At 41.9% G+C, this 16,775-nt stretch overlaps 2 protein-coding genes across 2 annotated transcripts; one reads left to right on the forward strand and one right to left on the reverse strand.

The window, feature by feature from the left end:
• Positions 1-723: 723 nt before the first annotated feature.
• PCYB_011150 (hypothetical protein) lies at positions 724-11,134 on the forward strand (the record flags this gene model as incomplete). The annotated part of the gene is made up of 4 exons (XM_004220621.1): positions 724-760; positions 829-9,185; positions 9,455-9,647; positions 9,798-11,134. 2 exons carry the CDS (start codon positions 724-726, stop codon positions 9,183-9,185), a joined length of 8,394 nt encoding a protein of 2,797 aa, XP_004220669.1. The 3' UTR covers positions 9,455-9,647; positions 9,798-11,134.
• An 859-nt stretch (positions 11,135-11,993) lies between these two features.
• On the reverse strand, positions 11,994-15,551 carry PCYB_011160 (NOL1/NOP2/sun family methyltransferase; the record flags this gene model as incomplete). Its single annotated transcript, XM_004220622.1, has 2 exons — positions 11,994-15,088; positions 15,182-15,551. The coding sequence occupies 2 exons, from the start codon at positions 15,549-15,551 to the stop codon at positions 11,994-11,996; spliced, it is 3,465 nt and encodes a 1,154-aa protein (XP_004220670.1).
• Between the last annotated feature and the right edge of the window lie 1,224 nt (positions 15,552-16,775).

The following is a 16,775-nucleotide window of genomic DNA, read 5'->3' on the forward strand; positions in this document are numbered from 1 at the left end:
AAAAAAAAAAAAAAAAAAAATATATATTATCCATTTTTGTGTATCAACACATGCACAGATAGGCAAACGGAAAATACACTAAGCATTGACAAAGTTTGCATAAATTTTGTTAGGACAGTGCTAAATTAAGAGTTGACAAATTTTTCGTTAATTCGGATGTTTGAGGAATGCTATGGATGCCATGCATTTTTTTTTTCTACATTTGTATGCCACACTTTGTCAGCTTGTTTCCCTTTGCCCAATTTCCGCGATTTTTTAAAAGTCAGGAAATAGGGGAGCGACCAATTCGCGATACCCTTGGAAGATTCACTTTGTTCGATTAATTTTTTACACACTGCATTTGTTTCGCGTTTGTATTCATGTTCACCTCACCTTTCGTGAACTTTTTATGGGCATCATAATTCGTTGCTGAGGAAAATGATAACCCCTTTGTCTTTTCCGTAACTTTTTTGAAGACCAAGTGAAAGTTGTCTTACGTGCGAATATTTGCGCAAATCTGCGAAACTACGCTTAGCTCTATTTGTTTGTTTTACACATATGGGTGTGTCTACGCCCGCGTACACGTGCTGATGAGCGAAGACTCCTTCACATGAACGAGCCATCCCTCGCGCGTAAATATTTGTCCCCCCAATTTGTATGCACATAACTTGTCTGCAAATCGTTGATTTATTCTGCACACTTGTAACTATCCCCACGAAGCGCATACATCGGTATGTCGTTATGATGATATTATCTCACCTTGAGATTTTAAACACCCCACGTTAGCACACATATGCACATACACATATGTGCATAGCCCCCACGTGTGCGCCCCCACCCCCTTTTTAGCCAAGCAAGGGACGCAACTGCCGCGCAGCATGAACAGAATAGACGACCCGAGCTATTCAAATGAGGGCAGCCTGGAAAACGTCACAGTATCTCACAATGTAGAAGCAAATAGCCATGTGACAGAAAAGCAGACTTCCCATTCTGGTACCTTCACCAAAAAAGACGTAAAAATGGATCAAAAAAAGAAAACTATGCAGAACGAAGGGAAAACCAATCAGCATGATGGGGAAGAAAAACATAACAAAATTACAAATGAACTTTTGCTAAAGCATGATGAAATATTTAACTCGGATATGCAAAATAGGAACATAGTACACAGAATAAAGAAGGATGCAGTGGTGGAGAAAAGACGAGAAACTTTGAGCATAAGTTCTTCTAAGGCAATTTTTCGAAAAGAGAAAAAAAACATCTTTGGTGCCCACTTGACGAAGGAAAAATGTCAAGAAAATATCGAAAAAATAAATGAAAAAATAAACAACACAATCAAAAAGATACTCAAATTGTACAATGAGTCAAACAAGAAGCAATACTTATCAAGGTTATTTCAAATGAAAGACATCAATTGTCTGTTCAGTTGTATGTTCTTCTGTCTACTAATTATATTTTCGATTATGAATGAATACGTCGGAGTGTTACTCTCCACCCTGCTACTGATCATATCGATACAGCTAAAATTTAGTCGGTCAAATATGGCTTTGCTGAACTCGATTGTTGCCATTGTTTTCATTTCTATAGCCACTGCGTACTCCTTTTCGAACATAAAAATGGAGGACATCCCCCATGATAGCATTACACGGATTGATATCTCAAATGCAAAGACGAATAAGAGACTACTAATCCTGGAGACGGTCATATGTCTAGCCTATGCTTCCATCCTATTTATATATATGATCTCACTACGATCTGTAAAAAGGTGCAAAGAAAAACACGTCTGGATATATCACCACATAGTCACCTTTTTCAACTTCCTGGATATATGCATCCTCTTTGCCTTTGGAGTGCTAGCCTTTTTCTTTATCTTTATTTGTCTTGGGAAAACTCTATTCATCATCACATCATTCACGTTATTTTCTACCAGTATCCTTACCTACTCCCTTCGTAAAAACAGCAGCATAGGAACGTTGATACTCCAAACAATTGCGATCATAGCGAATGCGATTATAGCTAGCACGTCTTTATCAAAAAACACGACAACACACAGACTGGCAGATCTACCTCCTGACGAATTTGAACAATTGAGCAACAGGATATTCCTCTTCTATATGATCTTTCTTATCTTTTTTTTGGTTCTTCATTTGTTGTACATTTTTTATATATTTTTTTCGCACAAGTATATTTTGTCCAAGTGTTTTTCCCAGAGGTCTGCTTACTACTCGAGTGTCTTTCCGCAACCCGCAAGTGTTGTGGATGATCACTCTGGTGATGTTCCCCATGGTAGTGCGAACAACCAAAGTGATGAAAACAGCACGCGTAATAAAAAATACGATGGGTACAGCAGCGGGAACCGCCCCAACAAGGGGGGGATCCATTTTGTGCGAGAAAAGTACCTTCTCAGTTTAGATGATAACAACAAAATCCTTAACGTCCAGAGGAGAAGCTGCAAGCAAGTGCATCTCGATATGGGAAAATACACATACAACGAGCTTCATTTGTACAAACAACTCCTGCTTAATACAGTGGTCGAGTTGAAGCGCTCGCTGTGGAGGCGCAGAGGGAGAAGGGACACATCCAGGGGGGCAAGGAATAGGGACAAAACGGGTATAAAAGGGAAAGACAAAAGGAGGAAAACCACACATAAGAAGATCACACAAGAGAAGGTCAGTATGGGTTCAAAAAAAAGATCCAAACGAGCGCAACGGTTGAGAAGCTCACAATGCCAAGGAAACAGCCAGACGGAAGACTTTGTACTAAGCATCAACGAAGAATCGTCCGAATATCAGACCAACCACTGCAACACAGATGAGGGTGCCAACACCCAAGGAAATAAAGGAAGATGCAGGAAGAACAACAAAAAGGGTGCACCTAAGAGTGCCAATTTTTTGCTAAAAAATCTATCCCTCGTTCAGAAGGAAAGAAGTCGGAATAAGGTCGCTCCAAAGAGACCACTGCAGAACCATAATATTTACCTTACCCACTGCGAAAACGACATATATTGCCCATCCTCCCTATTTTACACAAAGTACACACACATAATAGATGTTCTGCTAGAAAATTACGATGAGCTTATATTTTACTTGGACCGAAAGAAGTTCTTCGTGGGGCTAAGCGAGTTAGCTGAGAGGGGGAATCCAACTACAAACGGTGAAATTATTTCCTGCCAAAATTGTGCAACCGAAGGGGATATAAAGAAATGTGGATCGGCTGTAAACTCCAGTGCACTTCTACCGAAGAGTAGCATAAACGACTCTTCGTCTCCTTTATCGCATCCAACTTTGGAAAAGACCACTAAGTCGTCATTCCTTCAGCATGAATCTTCAGAGTCGAGCCCGTTAAAGGATGCCTTTATTCCCCCATTCGAAGAAAGAAGTCCCAATTACATGCACACAAATTGGGGTAACCAACTTAGCAGTAGTGTACACTTAACGACCGAATACGGGGCAGCAAATGAGGGACAATTCCTAAAGGCGGAAAATTGTAGAGCCGGTTTGATAACTAGTGCGTCTAAATGGACAGACGTGCTGAACGGAACCGAAGATGAATTAAACGAGTGTTACTCAATGTTCATGCTAAACGCAGAAGGAAACGCAGCAAGAGAGAGGGGCAACTCGCTATTTAGCAATCTCAACAATGATTATATGAACATCCCCGTGTTCTCCTCCACGTCCAACTCTTTCCCTTCCAACTCCCTCACTTCTAACTCCCACACTACCGATGAAGAAAACAAAAAAGCAGAGAACTACTTCTGGTACTACTCCCCCGGTATTATCGGAAGGGTTTACAAAGAATGGCTAAAATGTAAAAATTTAGATTATAAAAAAATGAATAATGATTTTTATTACCTCTTTGCTAACTCGAACAAGCTTCACGAATTCATAAAATCCAATCACACCACTCTGGAAAAACAGGATGAAATTAAACTCTTCGATATTAGTCAAGTGCTAAGTAGTAATAACAGCATTCTAAATTCTATTCAGAAATCCTTTTCGTCTTTTAAGGCTTCTCACTTATTTTCTGAGGAGGTACCTAGCAGCAGTTCTTTAAATCGAATAATACACACCTTTTTAATGGACACTAACAGCAACATTGAAAGGCTGTGCTTGGTTGATTCTAAAAAGGTACATCCGTTTTTAGAGGACGCGAACATAAATAAATTTCTTTCATCATTGTACGAACAGGAGGGGAACGAATTTCTGCTGGGAGAAATGACTCTCTCCCCATCAAGGCTTACTCCAGATTTGATTGAGCAGCTGAACCAGATCGTCGCAGAAAAGAAATCCGAAGAGGGGACACAAATGAAGGGCTATTCTACACACGTGGTGGGGAAAGCGTCTCCTCTTGATGGTGATAGGGATGATGACCTACTTGCGGACCAGCACAACGCCATTCCAATGAGCTACCAAAATGGGACACCTCCTAGAGGAGAAGCGGACGGAATGGTACTCCCCCTGTGGAACGCACTAAATGGTGCCCCGAGAAAGGAAAGGCAACCGTCACCGCAAGACAATCGCAAAGATGTGATAAATCTCAGCACATCACACCTGCAGAAGGAACATGGGGAAAACTTCGACTTGAACGACCTTCTAAATTACGCCGAGTCTCTCATCCTGCAGAACAAGCAAAATGAGGCGACCAAAGAAAGCGAACTACCGGGCATAGGAAACACAGGCGACACATACAATGCAGACGTTCAAATGCAAACCGATTCGGACGCCGATTCCACCGACATAAAACACTTTGATGAAATTTTAAGCAACTTTATTAAAAATTTCGTGTCTACCCGGGACAACAGGGTACCTCATAGTAGCTCCAGGCAAAGTGAACAGAAGCATGACGACCAAATGAACTCCTTGAAAAATATAGAGGAAATTTATTCCAACATAAAAAAAACAATATGTGATGAGGAGGCAAGCGGGGCGGCCACCGCGGAAGGCAGTGTTAAAAAAAATGGAGAATCCCTAGCCAAGCAAATAATCCACACCAAGAAAAAAGAGATGCACCTAAAAAAGAGAAACGTGCAAAATGAGCAGCACCTTTCGAATGCACTAAAAATAAGGGAGGATCCAAATGGAAGCAACGAACTAAATCAAAAACTCGCAACAGGGGGGACGAGACACCAATTGGGGAATCTTAACATAGTGAAGAACAAGTCCAAAGGGAGTATCGAGTGCTTAAGAAAGAAAGGCAAAAAGGACACGAACCACTGGACATATAACGCATTTAATGAGTACATAAATAACGATTTAAATCTTGAAAAGAAGAAAAAAAAAATCGATAGCAAAACGGTTCCAAGCAGGACCGATTCGGTGCACTCAGATGATGTGAGCGCAAATATGAAGTTCACCCTAATTTGTAATAGCAGCGAGGAAAATGACAAGGATCAAAAAAGGAGAAAAAATAAAATTCTCGAAGAAGAGAAACTTCACGTTGAAGATACCCAACAGGATGACCATCTAAGTGAGACACAAAATTGGGGCAACATCTCAGAAGGGTCTCTTCCTGCTTATGCGACTGATGGGGGACATGCACAAAAAAAGGGTAACAAATTTTCACCCGCCCCAAAAGAGTTATCGTCCAAATTGAACAACGTAAAATTGGAGAGAGAGAAAAAAAACAAACCCAAGCAACACACCGACGCAAAGAACAACCACTCACGTGGTAGCAGCGTTAGCAGCACACACGAAGGGGGGACCTCTAACGCAGAAAGGGTGAACGAATCGTATCACCGCTTACATGAGGGGGAGATGAAAGATGGACCAAATGAGAGCAAAATGTACACTTCAAATAATCACAATGTAGATGATAGGGAAAACTCCAACTTGAAAGACGGCCCTAAGAAACCACTCCTTCAGGACAATCAAAAATGGAAAGGCAAAAATGAAAAGTGTAGCCAGACGGAGGAGCTAAAATCAGACGTTGTGCATAATACAGAAAAGGGGATTCTGTTCAATGGGAACGAACCCCATAACAGTGTCTCAGCATCGGTGTTGAGATGTCCCCTCGGTCAGGAAAAATGGAACAGTAAATACGATCATGAGGGAACACAAAAGAGCCTCAAAATGGAAAGCTCCCATCTCGGCGAGCACAAAGAGACACCATCAAACCAGCGAAAAGAAAAAGAAAATATGAAATGGAATCACCATATGGTGAATGTAAAAGTGAATGGAGCAAGCAATCCAACAAAATTTCCATCCCCTGTAAAGGAGTACTGCATACATAGCAACCAAATGAGTTACAACAATTCCAGCAACTTCGATTCAGCGCAAGCTTGTGAGCGACCTGGTGAAGGAGACCCGTATGGAGGTGCCTACCACAAAGGGGAGTTCTCCTACCGTTCTAATTCCCCCAAAAGTGGTGAAGAAAAAAGTGATGATTCTTACAAATTTTCAAATGCACACCAAACGAGCAGCAACTTTAACCTAGACACGCATGACCTCATAAAAGATTTGAAAAAATATTTGTGCTCACCTCCAAATAGTGTAGACCTAGAGGACAGCAAACTGAATGACACCTTTCTACTCGAGTTTATCAATAAGTACTTGGAGAATAGCAACCCCTGTGAAGTTAGTGTATACAACGAAGTAGTGTTTGATGAGGCAAGTGCAAAAAAGGATAACCACCAAGTTACCACCGAGAAGAAGCACGAACAGAGCGAAGGAACCAGCATCAGAAACACAAAAGAAAGGAAAACACAATATTATAATCTGTATGATGATAAAAAAAAGTGGCAGAGACAAGAAGACAAAAACGTAAGTGGGACACTCTCCTCCAATTTTTACGATGAACACATTGTAAATTTTCTCAATACGTACATGTTTGAAAACAGCGACCGGTTGATGAAAAACGCCATTTTGAAAGACAAGCAGGAAGGTAATGCGAAGTTGGAGAAGAATATGGGAAAGGCTAGACTACTTCTGGACGCTCAGTCTGCAATGGTCTACAAGAAGGGTGAAAAGGAGGAAGGCTTCCTCGAATTGGACTATGATAGTTCCGATGGTAATGGCGATCATGATAACGGGCAGGGGAAACTCCACAGTGATTACCAAGATAAACAGGAGAGACCGCGAAACAAAGAGGCAAGCATTTCCCTCAAAGGGACTCACCTAAAGAAGAAACAAAATGACACCCCTTTAGCAGGAAGTAATTTGCATAAGAAGGAAACAAATAAATATCTTTGCAACGACAATCAGGTAAGCATTAGTGGGGAACACGTACCATGGGACCACGCTGGAGAAAACGCTTACACCTACAAGGACCGGAACAAGAAAGGGACCCTCTGTTCAAACAAGGGACAAAACATGTTTGAGGAGTTAGCTAGTTCGAAGGGGAAAGAAGACGAGGTAGAAGAACAAAGCCAAAAAAACGGGGGAAAAAATGAGAAGAAAAAAACAAGCAGTGATATCTTCTACAGCATAAGCAACTTAGAAAGTGTTAACGAAGATGAACCGTTGGCTCACCTGAGAGGTAAAATGAACAGCAGCAACCACCACCCAGGGGAAGAAAAGGAAAAAGAAAAGATAATTAAAAAGGCGGATTTAAATTTAGTCTTACAAAGCAGTGGTAGCGAAAAACAGAGTCATGAAGATACCTCCTCCCATGAAGGAAACTCTGCGAACGGTGTGGAAAATGTACAAAAGGAACATCCTCATCACATTTATAAACCAAATGTGAATATATTTGACCAAGCGTACGGATTTGAAAGCAAAATATCTGACGTTATCTCATCCTCAGGTATTGAACCCTCGGGGGTACTAGTCGGAAGCGACGCCTTGTACGAATCCTTCGCTTATAAAAGTTTCGAAAATATCGACAATATGAAAAGAAGGATGAACCAACTTAGCAGTAAAGAAGCAACGGATGATGCGAGTGGGGACTTGGACGAAAAAAAATCCACAGTCATAGTCAGTGGGGCAATGGATGGATCCAACTCAAAGGATAGAATGGAAATCCTTCGCTATAGCGATGTTGTCAAGGAGGGAAGTGGTAATAGGAGCAGTTGTGGTGAGGAGACGAAGGGGGAACAGGGTCAACCGCGCTGCGTCTCTACACTCATTTCGAACCATTCAACGGTGAACGCCGCGGGGAAAGTGAAAAAGGAGAGCGACTATTTCGCGGGAAAAGACGCGATAAGTTCAGGCAAGCAAAAAGAGCTAAACAGAGGTGAACCCAATCCAAGTAGAGACCACCTGGGAAGTACATATGTAGACCACCAAATAGGGAAGGAAAAAAATTACTTAAAAAATAATTTTACCAATTATGAAATTTACGAGGGTTCAAAAATCCGCGGTGGTAGCGGTCAGAAAAGTGGCACAAGTGTAAGGGACCACTCGGGGGGAGACCGATCGCACAACGAAGTGAGTACCCAGGTGGAAATGAATCTTTGCAATAAAAGTCCCCCCTTCCAGGAAGAGAAAATAATACAATCTAAGTGTAGTAACAACTTGGGAGCACCCCTCCTCGGAGATAGTTACAAAAATATTAACCACGTAAATGTGCTCCAAGTGGACCATAACATCGTCACGAAAATGATGACCTATGACGAGCCAGAAGCAGGGAAAATTCCACTCTCATGCACATATGGTGGAAAACTACACAATAATGTTGGAGGCGCTCCGAATAACTCCTTCTTATCGGGGGAGAGACCTTCCTCCCTGGTAAGCAAAAGCCTTATGGATTCGCAAAACGGTTCATCGAGTAACCATATAAAGGGTAGGAAAAAATCTGACTGCCCCAGCAGCGTGGAAGGAGCCCAACAGAACATGCCTCAAACAAATGAACAAAAGAAGACGCGCAGTAATCCCTATCAGAAGCACTTCCTGAGAAGGGGAGCAAGTGTGATCACTTATCCTCGAGGCGCAGAGGATATCTCTAATGGGGGAGAGAAAAAAAAAGATGATGCAGAACAGGTACACATGGACGAAGCGATCGAAGCAGACATAGACGAGGATGATGAAAACGACTTCTCCGAAATGTTTTCCTGGAAGGGGAAAGCACGAACGAGTTGGAGACCTCCCAGGAGCCACACCAAATTGACGCTCACGGAGAGGACGCCCATGAGCTTAGAAAATTCGCAAAGCACTGAAAGCGACGTGGAGAAGAAAAAGGGTACAACGAAAAAATGGGATTTGGGGGAGACAAATCGTTATAAGCAGGAAAATGAATTGAGCGCAGGAAGGAGAAAAAAAAGGGTACCACCGTGAGAGGCCGCATCATAAAGAACAGCGATAACATTTTCGACAACTCGGACTACATCAAACACTTTAACAGCATCATTAAAACGTATTCGTGGTCACCTGAAAATTTACACATAGGCGAAAATAATTACTCTCTCAAAAAATACAACACGTGTATAGATACGGCTAGCACAGAAGATAGTGATGACGCATCTAAAATAACATACTTCGTGAAAGACGTCCTCGGAGAAAATTCCAATTCGATTTCTTCATCAAGTGGGTACGAAAAAGTAGACATGAAAAAACGCAACAAGGAACTCAGTCGTGAAGCAAAATTACATCATCTTTTAAAATCGCGCAAAGAAAAACGTAGCGAATACAAGCACAAAGGTATTCATGGGGACGTAATGCAAAGTACTAAAACGGATACACAAGAATCCTTCATTGAGCTAATCGAACAGGGCAACATTTTCCCCACCATCAGACGAAGTAGGGACAGAAGTGGTGTCCTCCATCGTAGTCTGCCCTCAAACGGTTACAACAGTTTGATGCAAAAGGGAGGGAAGTTATCCACAAGGGGCACATCAAATTATTCCCCTTCTTCCCATCATCCCAATTTTTCCAATTCCTCCGACCAAGGTGAACTTCCGCGAGAGAGCAACACGCAGACGTGCGTCAGGAACGAACGAAAGGAGGCCTCCAAACTGCGGAGCGTGTCGGAGAATGTCCTCAACATGGAAGACATAAAAGTGTTCACAGATGACGGATTCAATGATGAGTACAATCATTTTTACAACTGGAACGAACTCAATAACGAAGTTAATCATGAAATGAACAAAACGGAAAATTATAAAAAAATATATTCCTCGAAAAAAAAAATGAACAGTTTGAATTTGTTCAAAGGCAATCATAACAACTCACGCAGAAGACTCCATTTAAGTGAAGACATTTATGTCGATGGTGGTAACTCACGGGTAAAGCAAAATAATAGCAATTCGCCATTTTACAACAGCACAAAACGGATGAGAAGATCGGTCACTATTGGGGATGCCAACTCGAACAATTTTTACAGCTTAGAAAAAAGGGGCAAGAAAATTGCAAATTCGTTGGTGAACGAATTGGGAGAGGAGACCACACGGAAGAGGCCCACTGTGAAGCCCGCGAACAGTGCGTACGACTCCAGTTACGAACTGAAGAACAGCTTAGCGAAAAGAGGACACACACAAAACAACAGCTCGTCTATCATTTCATTCAATGAAGAAAAGTTTTTAAGAAACGACCTGACCATTACAAAAATTATGGCGCTCGACGAATCGGTTCATATAAATTCTAACTTCTCTTTCGAATCGAAGTATTCGGGAAGTTTGTGGCAAAAAATGAAAAGCGGGGCAGTTGGGGAGAGGACTAATCTAGAGGATAGCACCGTAATTAACTCCCCCACGGGGAAGTACCACCCAAAGCATGACAGCTACTCGAACGGGGTTGTTAACACAGGTAGAAAAAACACAAAGACCAATTCGAAGGGGGGGGTAATGAAAAGTGCATTAAGCAAAAGGAAAAAATCGCTAACTGGGGGACAAACCGACACAAAAAAAAATTTGGCATCATACCTACCGAAGGATTCCCAAAAAAATTTTGTTCACGAGTTAAAAAGAAAACTAGCCACAAAAAATGCCCAAGTGAAGAAAAACCAAATGGGAAGCGACCCAAATCATAATGGTGAAAATCAGGCGTCCAAAAAGAAGACCTACATTGACCCCAAAAAGCTTACCAGCGCCATTCGAAATTTTAAAAATTACAAAAAAATGTCTCGTGACAATATGAAAGCGGTCCAAGTGAGACTGCCACCAAAAAAAACAGACGCTAAGAAATACAGACCTTTAAAATTGCGGTACTCAGTGGATAATTTCTACAATGTTATAAATAGCGAAGACGACGCAAATGAGGACATGTTCATCCACAGGCACGGCAAGTGAGGCCGCGGCAGTGGTTTGCGTAGGCAAGGGGGGAAAAGCCGTGTTGGTGGAGGAGCGGGTTCCAAACTGAAGTGGAAAAAGTGCACCCATATACGTGCACCCATATACGTGTACCCATTATATCCATGCACAGGATGCATATAAGTGTGCGCCTCTTAACCAAGCGCGCGCCTCTTTGTTCCCAACCCTTTGTGCACACTCCGTTGCGCACCTCGCCCCAAGGTGGGCATCTACTTTTTTCGTCCTTTAAGCCTCATTTGGAGGGGGAACTACCCTTCTCCATTTTGGCAACGCCTCACGAAAAAGGGCACTCCTTGCGAAAGCAAAATTGTTTGAGTCATTCCCCCCCACCCGTTAATTTTTTTTTTTCTTACCAATTCTTTGTCATTACAAAAAGAACGTTACGATAACCATGTTGTGACAGCTAAAACGTGTTGCAAAATTGTGAACGCAGTTGGGCATTTTTTCTGACTAGGAAAAAAAGGCTTAAATGTGTCCAGTGTTGCGCACAAAGAAACGGAAAAAAAGGAAAAGCAAAGAAGGGAAAAGCAAACCAAAGAAAAGCCATACACAAGCGCGCAGTGCAGAGGAACGAGCAAACAAATTAAAATCGAACAACGAACAGCGTAGCCCTAGTGTGCGCGCTTAACATGAGCGGCTCACTCAAAAAGCAGGGCACCAATCGGGTTGAAGCGTCACGTTCTCACTTTCGAAAAAAGGCACTTTGTTGGTATGTCCATGTGGAGGAGGCCATGCAACGGTGACATGTCATATGATACCATTTTAAAAGACGGTGCAGCAGACACACACATTCAGGGGGTAACACAAAAATGTAACCCAGCACAAACTCGAAATTTTTCTAGTTTAAGATGTATGGCAACATTATGATGGAGTTCTTATCAATGCTGATGTCTACAAATAAGTTTCCTTTATTTGCAGGGATGGCCAAAATTTGCTTATTCCTATTTAGGGTTAACAGAATATTGGGGGAATGTTTGGTCAGCTTTGCCGTCTGCCTAATGGTCTCTTTCGTGATGTTATTTATTTTCGACTTATCTACTTTTATGAGATCCAAGATGGCATCGCTTTTCACCCAAATGGTGTTTACGTCACTCTGCACTTCTTGGTGGTCCACGATGGGTTCGTTTGTGTTCTCCGCGATGGGTTCGTTTGTGTTCTCCGCGATGGGTTCGTTTGTGTTCTCCACGCTGGGTTCGTTTTGGTTTTCCTCTTTTGCCTCGCCTTCCTTCTTCACTTCAGCTTGTCCCTCCTTCTTCTCCACTTTGTCTTTGTTTTCTTTATCCGCCTCACCTTCCTTCTTCACATCTGCCTCACCTTCCTTCTTCACATCTGCCTCACCTTCCTTCTTCACATCTGCCTCACCTTCCTTCTTCACACCCGCCTTATCTTCCCCTTCTCCTGCCGCCTTCGCTTTGGCCTCTCCCCCCCTGGCCGCGCCCCTGGACAGAGTGCTCTTCCGCTCCCCGATCAACTGGTCCATGTATCCTTCAAAGTCAAACACCCTCTGCTCATTCTCATAAACAGGAGCAAAATAACTTTTGATAATTTCCTCCCTACATGTCCTGTCCAGCAAAAACGTATCCACGTCTTTAAAGAAGGGCAAGAAATTCAGGCACCCACTGTAGTTTATTCGGTAATAGTTTTCCACTCCATTCTTTTTATTCTTATCTATCTGGATAACAGTGATCCCTGCACTGATTATCTTTAGTTTTATTTTTGTGTAGCACTCTAGGATATCCTTTGTGTGTTTGCTTACCAAATTTATTTTTTTGATGTTCACATTGATCCTCTCGTCGATCGATAATTTTGCAAAGTTGGAGTCATCCTTGAGATGAATATATAAGTTATTTTTAATGGACATAAAGTTGTCATTCAGGTTGAAATAATTTTTTACTTTATTTAGAAGGTCGTGCGTTGGGCGCAGCTTTTCGTAGTACTCCAGACTTACGTATTCTTGTTGCTTGGTCATTTTGCGCTCTTCCCGCTGGCCTCCTCCCGCTTCCGCCTCGCTTTTCGGATCATTTTCCGCCTCGTTTTTCGGATCATTTTCCTCCCCGTTTTGCGGGTCACATTCCTCCCCATTTTCTTCTTCCTTTTCTGCGTCACTTTCCTCTTCCCTTTCGCTCCCCATTTTACACTCCGACGTGCTGCCGACCTCGCCACCCATGTAACTGCGCAGCGCCTCCTCACTCCGCCTATTGATGAGACTTATTACATCCCCTCCGTGTCCTCCAGCGGGCTGGAAACTCCTCACCATGTCGTCACTGTCTATCATGTTGTAGTTATTGCTCAGATCGTCATTGTCAATCAGGTTGTACTTCTTCGTAACTTCGTTGCTCGTCACAACGTTGTAGCTAGTCATCACATCGTCAATATCGATTACGTTGTAATTATCTTCCACATCGTTTTGGTCCACCTTCTGTGCGTTGTTGCTCATCATGTGTAGGTTATTACTGTCTAAGGAGGATAATTTCGCATGGCCACTTTGCCTGACCTCTTTGGGAACATAATCAGAAATGAGAACAACACCATCCATCGATTCGGCACTCCCATTTTGTTCACTACAATTTTGATTTACCTCATGGGGGGGAATAATGTCTCCATTTTTTCCCTTGTCCTTTTTTTTGCTTCTCTTTTTATGTCTTCTATATTTGTACTTTTTCCTGTACTCATCCTTATCCGCCTTCTTCAATTTCGTGTAAATTTTTTTTTTTTTTTTTTTTTTTTCTTCCTTCCACTGGAGCTTTCCGCATTTTTTAATAACTGCTATGAAGAACCCCCCCGCGTTGTAATGATGAGGAAAAAATCGCTTCACGTATTTCAAGTTAATCTCATTCATGAATTCCTCTTCCGGAGGAAACATCCCAAGTTGTATTTTGTCGTAAATTTTTTTATATTTCCCATGTTCCTTATTTTGCAAATAATTACAATACTGTTCATACGTATCAAACCACTGATCGTCCATCATCACTTTCCATTCAGTTAGCCCTGGTTTAAAATTTAATTTATCTATAAGTTCATTCCCAAAATTGATTAATTTGAGACAGTTCCTATTTTCTATCGAATTAAAAATTTCGCAAATGACGGCCTCATTTTCAATCGGGTTTAGTGAGCATGTGCTGTATACAATGTTCCCACCTTCCTTGGTCAATTCGATGGACCTTTTTAAAATGCTCACTTGCATTTGAAATAAATTATAGGCATTAAATGGGTTCCAATTTAACCAGATATTTCTATCCTTTCGAAGAGTCCCATCTCCACTGCATGGGACATCACACAAAACCGAGTCGAAGTATCTCTTCTCATTTGTATTTCCCTCATCATCTTTGACATAAATATAAGGAAAGTTAATCGCGTTGTTGTTTGTTACTACTAGACAATTGCTGTGTATATTTTTTAGCCGATGGAATAACATGCAGCACCTCTTAAAGTTGGCATCATTCGCGATGACGACTCCGCTGGGATTGCTGTTCGAAATCAGTTTCTTGTAGTGTCCATACAAATTGTTGTCTGCGTTTAGGATGTACTTAAACAGTTCATCGTCGTATTGGTTGCCGTCTAGTGCGTCCTGCAGGCTTCTGTGCAGCTGTTTTTTCTCCGCAGAGGGAGGATTTGCATGACTGCTATTCAGGCGGACGCCACTTTCGCTGCGGCCCTTTCCACGTTCGATGTTATCATCTCCGTCCACGCTGTTATCATCGCCTCCCACGCTGCTATCATCGCCGTACACACTGCTACCATCGCCGTCCACACTGCTACCATCGCCGATTAAATTGGCGTTCCCTTCCCTCTCGGCAGCGCGCGCGCCCCCAAGGGACCCGTGCAAAGGGGACGAGTTCCGCTGAATAAACTTCCGAATTAAATAATTTTTCACATTCCTTTTGCTAATGAGATGCATGTAATCCACAATCTGAGCAGTCTTAGAGCCAGGAGCTGCACACATGTCCAGAACAAAAAAATTCTCTTTCAACTTCAGAAACAACACTGGCAACATGCTTACCAGCTCTTGTCTAAATATATACCCACTCTCATTTAAGTTTATTAAATAGTTGTACAAATTTTTATAATTTTCATCTTTCTTAATTTGGGACCTCGTCAAGTATATCTCATACATCTGGTCCTCTTCATTCAACTTGGTAATCGCATAGTTGTCCTTGCAAAGATGTTCCAATTTCTTTTTTATATTTTCGTGAATAAATTTACTGTACTTGTTGTTGTTGAGAACGCGAAATGTGATTGGTAATTCTGTGTTTATAACTGTCATAAAATTTTCCACTTCATTTTCGTTGATTATTTTTTGATGGATATAATAGTTAAAGAAGTTTTCATTTTTCTGTAGCAGGTTGGTGTTGTCGTAGTATGGGACGTCTTCCTTGGCCGACATCGTTGCCTCCATTGGGGGTGGTGATGGGGTAGACGTGGAGTCTCTTTTTGTGCGTAGTTTTAAGCGTTCTTTTTTATTTATTTTTTTTGCCTCGTTTAACTTGCCCCACCTATTATTATGCACAAATGGAAGGCGCAATAATTTCCGTTTAACTCGGCTGGCACGCCTTTCGCTCAACCGTTGTTACGGCCTCGTATCTAATTTTGTAAGCCTCTGTTTGGATGAAGAACTGCATCATTTGGCTGGTTTTGCAGGGTTTCACAGCTTTGCAGGGTTCACGGTTTGGCCTTATTCTGCTTCGCTTTATTTTGCTCTGCCTTTGATTTATTTTTTTTTTTTCCCTTCTATAATCGGCTTTCCAACTTGTACATTTACCCGCACCAAGTGGCACTTTTAAAATACAATTACCGTCGCGTGTTGCCCCTTTTTGACGAATTGCGGTTTTTGTTCCTATTCGTAGGTGCGCTCCTCTCCCCACAGTGCCACTTTGCTCCCTTTGGCTATCTCAAAATGGGATTTATTTAATGCACAGAATTCCTAGTAAATGATACTTATTATGCCCCGCGCCTTCATTTTTTTTTTTTTTTCCTTCCAATTTTGTAAACACAGTGCGGTGTAAATCTGTACATTTTGGCATACCAACATGTGCGTGGTGGTTAAGCGGCGAGGAAGACTGAACAGGCTATATAACTGTTTTATTTTGCTTTATTTTTTTGCTTTATTTTTTTACTTTATTTATTTATTTTATTATTTTTTTTTTTAACCCCTTTGCGGATGAGCAGTAAACTTCCTTCGCGGTTATTCCTCTCCAGGTGGAAAGCGAAAAAGCGTTTTCATCGCCGCATCGCGAATTGGCTAATCACCAATCGGTTGAAGTGAGATGCTTTTTTGGCCTCTTTCCGCCAAGTTGCAATATTATAGTGTTGATATTGTCGGCTGCTCATTTTAGCATACCCATCTTCGTCGCCATAAAAAGATACATCGCCGCGTAATTTATGTTTGCAAAACAGAACTACGGTTGCGTATGCGTATAGATTTGGCCTCTCCTACACGTGTGAACATTTGGGAGATCCTCGTGCTGTAACTGCCCTCTCTCCCTACGTCGTAACTAGGCCCCCTTCGAAATATGCACACGTAGCCGGTACATGGAAACGAGGAAAGCACCATTCGAATGCTCAAAGACGATAGTAGTAGTTGTTGTTGTTGTAATTGTGTAACAGCCCAGTTGGAAACTGC

This window comes from Plasmodium cynomolgi, chromosome 1 (assembly GCF_000321355.1).
Source record: "Plasmodium cynomolgi strain B DNA, chromosome 1, whole genome shotgun sequence".
Taxonomy (NCBI): domain Eukaryota; phylum Apicomplexa; class Aconoidasida; order Haemosporida; family Plasmodiidae; genus Plasmodium; species Plasmodium cynomolgi.